At 60.5% G+C, this 2,401-nt stretch overlaps 1 protein-coding gene across 1 annotated transcript in view; it reads left to right on the top strand.

Annotated features, from left to right (window-relative positions):
* Positions 1-2: 2 nt before the first annotated feature.
* Positions 3-2,401, top strand: part of MAZ (MYC associated zinc finger protein) — a gene marked incomplete at its 5' end in the record, with an annotated part of 4,057 nt that continues 1,658 nt past the window's right edge. Inside the window, 3 exons of the mRNA XM_024744341.1 lie at positions 3-730; positions 1,140-1,203; positions 1,479-1,650. Coding sequence (XP_024600109.1) covers positions 3-730; positions 1,140-1,203; positions 1,479-1,650 — 964 coding nt within the window. The remainder of the gene's footprint in view (positions 731-1,139; positions 1,204-1,478; positions 1,651-2,401) is intronic.

Raw genomic sequence — 2,401 nt, forward strand, 5'->3', positions numbered from 1 at the left:
CCGCCGCCGCCGTTGCTGCTGCGCCCCCGGCCCCGGCCACCGCTTCCACTGTGGACACAGCGGCTCTGAAGCAGCCCCCGGCGCCCCCTCCGCCGCCCCCTCCGGTGTCGGCGCCCGCCGCTGAGGCCGCGCCCCCTGTCTCTGCCGCCACCATCGCCGCAGCCGCGGCCACCGCCGTCGTTGCCCCAACCTCGACGGTCGCCGTGGCCCCGGTCGCATCTGCCTTGGAGAAGAAGACAAAGAGCAAGGGGCCCTACATCTGTGCCCTGTGCGCCAAGGAGTTCAAGAACGGCTACAATCTCCGGAGGCACGAGGCCATCCACACGGGAGCCAAAGCCGGCCGGGTCCCTTCGGGTGCTATGAAGATGCCCACCATGGTGCCCCTGAGCCTCCTGAGCGTGCCTCAGCTGAGCGGAGCCGGCGGGGGAGGGGGAGAAGCGGGTGCCGGCGGCGGAGCGGCCGCAGTGGCCGCCGGTGGCGTGGTGACCACGACCGCCTCGGGAAAGCGCATCCGGAAGAACCACGCCTGCGAGATGTGCGGCAAGGCTTTCCGCGACGTCTACCACCTGAACCGACACAAGCTGTCGCACTCGGACGAGAAGCCCTACCAGTGCCCGGTGTGCCAGCAGCGCTTCAAGCGCAAGGACCGCATGAGCTACCACGTGCGCTCACATGACGGCGCTGTGCACAAGCCCTACAACTGCTCCCACTGTGGCAAGAGCTTCTCCCGGTGTGCACGGGGCTTCGGCCGCCCACTAGGCGGGTGGGGAGGGAGGGACGGTCGGCGATGGAGGTGGCCTGGCCTTGGCTGGTGGGGAGGGAGGGAGGGAGGTTTCTGAGAATGGGGACAGGGAGCCACTCCCAGGGAGGAGGGCGGACAGCCTCTCCTGGTTACCAGGGAGCAGGGGGTGGTGCTTAGCAGAGGAGGTGGGTTCTTGGGTTGTAGGACAGCCTCGAGTGGGAGGAGGCCGAGGCAGCCCTGCACCAGAGGAGGGATTTCCTGCCTTACCAGGACTCTGAAACCCCGGGCTTGGGAGAAAATGTAGGGACCCAGGGAAAGGCTTGCTGTACAGTGTTAGGCAGACGCGGGGACACCTCCACACTCCAGGGCCCTAACCCCAACCCCAACGTATCTCCAGGCCGGATCACCTCAACAGTCACGTCAGACAAGTGCACTCAACAGAACGGCCCTTCAAATGTGAGGTAGGAAGCCCGCCTCCTCCTGTCCTGGTTCTCATGATTTTGATCCTCATTGTAGTTGTCTGAGTTCAGCCTCTCAGACCCCCTTTTTCTCTCTCTTCTTTTTGCTTTTTCACTCCATTTTTTCATCCCTTCTAAAAGGCCTCATCATCTCACTCCCATTTCCTACAGATCAAAGATCCCCAAGGCTCTGATTCCTTTAACCTCTTGCCCCCCTCTCCCTACTCCCCGAAGCTTTAACTCTCCTGACACCCCCCACGCCCCTCCCCCCTCCCCAGAAATGTGAGGCAGCTTTTGCTACGAAGGATCGGCTGCGGGCCCACACAGTACGACACGAGGAGAAGGTGCCATGTCATGTGTGTGGCAAGATGTTGAGCTCGGCTTATATTTCGGACCACATGAAGGTGCACAGCCAGGGCCCTCACCATGTCTGTGAGCTCTGCAACAAAGGTACACGCTGAGAGGTGCCGGGGGTGGGGTGGGGGACAAAGGGTGGGGACAAAACCAGAGGCCCTTCCACAGATGTGGGTTAAAGGTGCTGTAGCCAAGAGCTCGTGGCATCTAGAGCCCTTTAGAAAGCAAATGAAGCAACATTGGGATGACTAAACATCATCACTAAGTTCGAAGAGGTCACGGCTTGAGGAGATGATCTACCAGAAAGAGTCCACCTCTGGGTGTGTGTGGGGAGATGGGAGGGGGACACAACTGCTTTGGGGAAGGAGTGGTCAAGAGAGCCAGTTCCCAAGGGTCAGAAGGCAAGGTTTCAGCTGTGCAGCCACAAGTTCTTGTCTTCAGCTCCTGGGGCAGGTGGAGTACAATGGCAGGGATTTAACAAGTACTCGCCCTGCCTCAGTAGTAGAGAAAGCTGCTTTTAAACAAATTCACTTCTTCACTGAGTAACCGGTCTGAGACTACATGGGGCACTGGAGGGAGGGGACACAGCCGTCTCTGCTGAGGGTCAACTCTTCAAGTGGCTAGGAATCAGTGTCCGGTCACCCCAGGAGAGATCCCCCAGCCACAGAGGATGGGTTCTGTGGATACCAAGGCCCAAAAGCCAACACCACTCAACCAGTTCTCAAGCTCAGGGAGGAGCTATGCCCCACCAGCCCCAGCAGAGTAGTTGGCCCCAGGCTACCAAGGATATGGTGGGAGGAGGACAGGGCCATCTGAGGAGGGTGTCCCCAGCCTAGGAGAACAACCC

The sequence above is a fragment of the Neophocaena asiaeorientalis genome, unplaced genomic scaffold, assembly GCF_003031525.2.
Source record: "Neophocaena asiaeorientalis asiaeorientalis breed wild unplaced genomic scaffold, Neophocaena_asiaeorientalis_V1.1 scaffold91, whole genome shotgun sequence".
NCBI classification, from domain to species: Eukaryota; Metazoa; Chordata; class Mammalia; order Artiodactyla; family Phocoenidae; genus Neophocaena; species Neophocaena asiaeorientalis.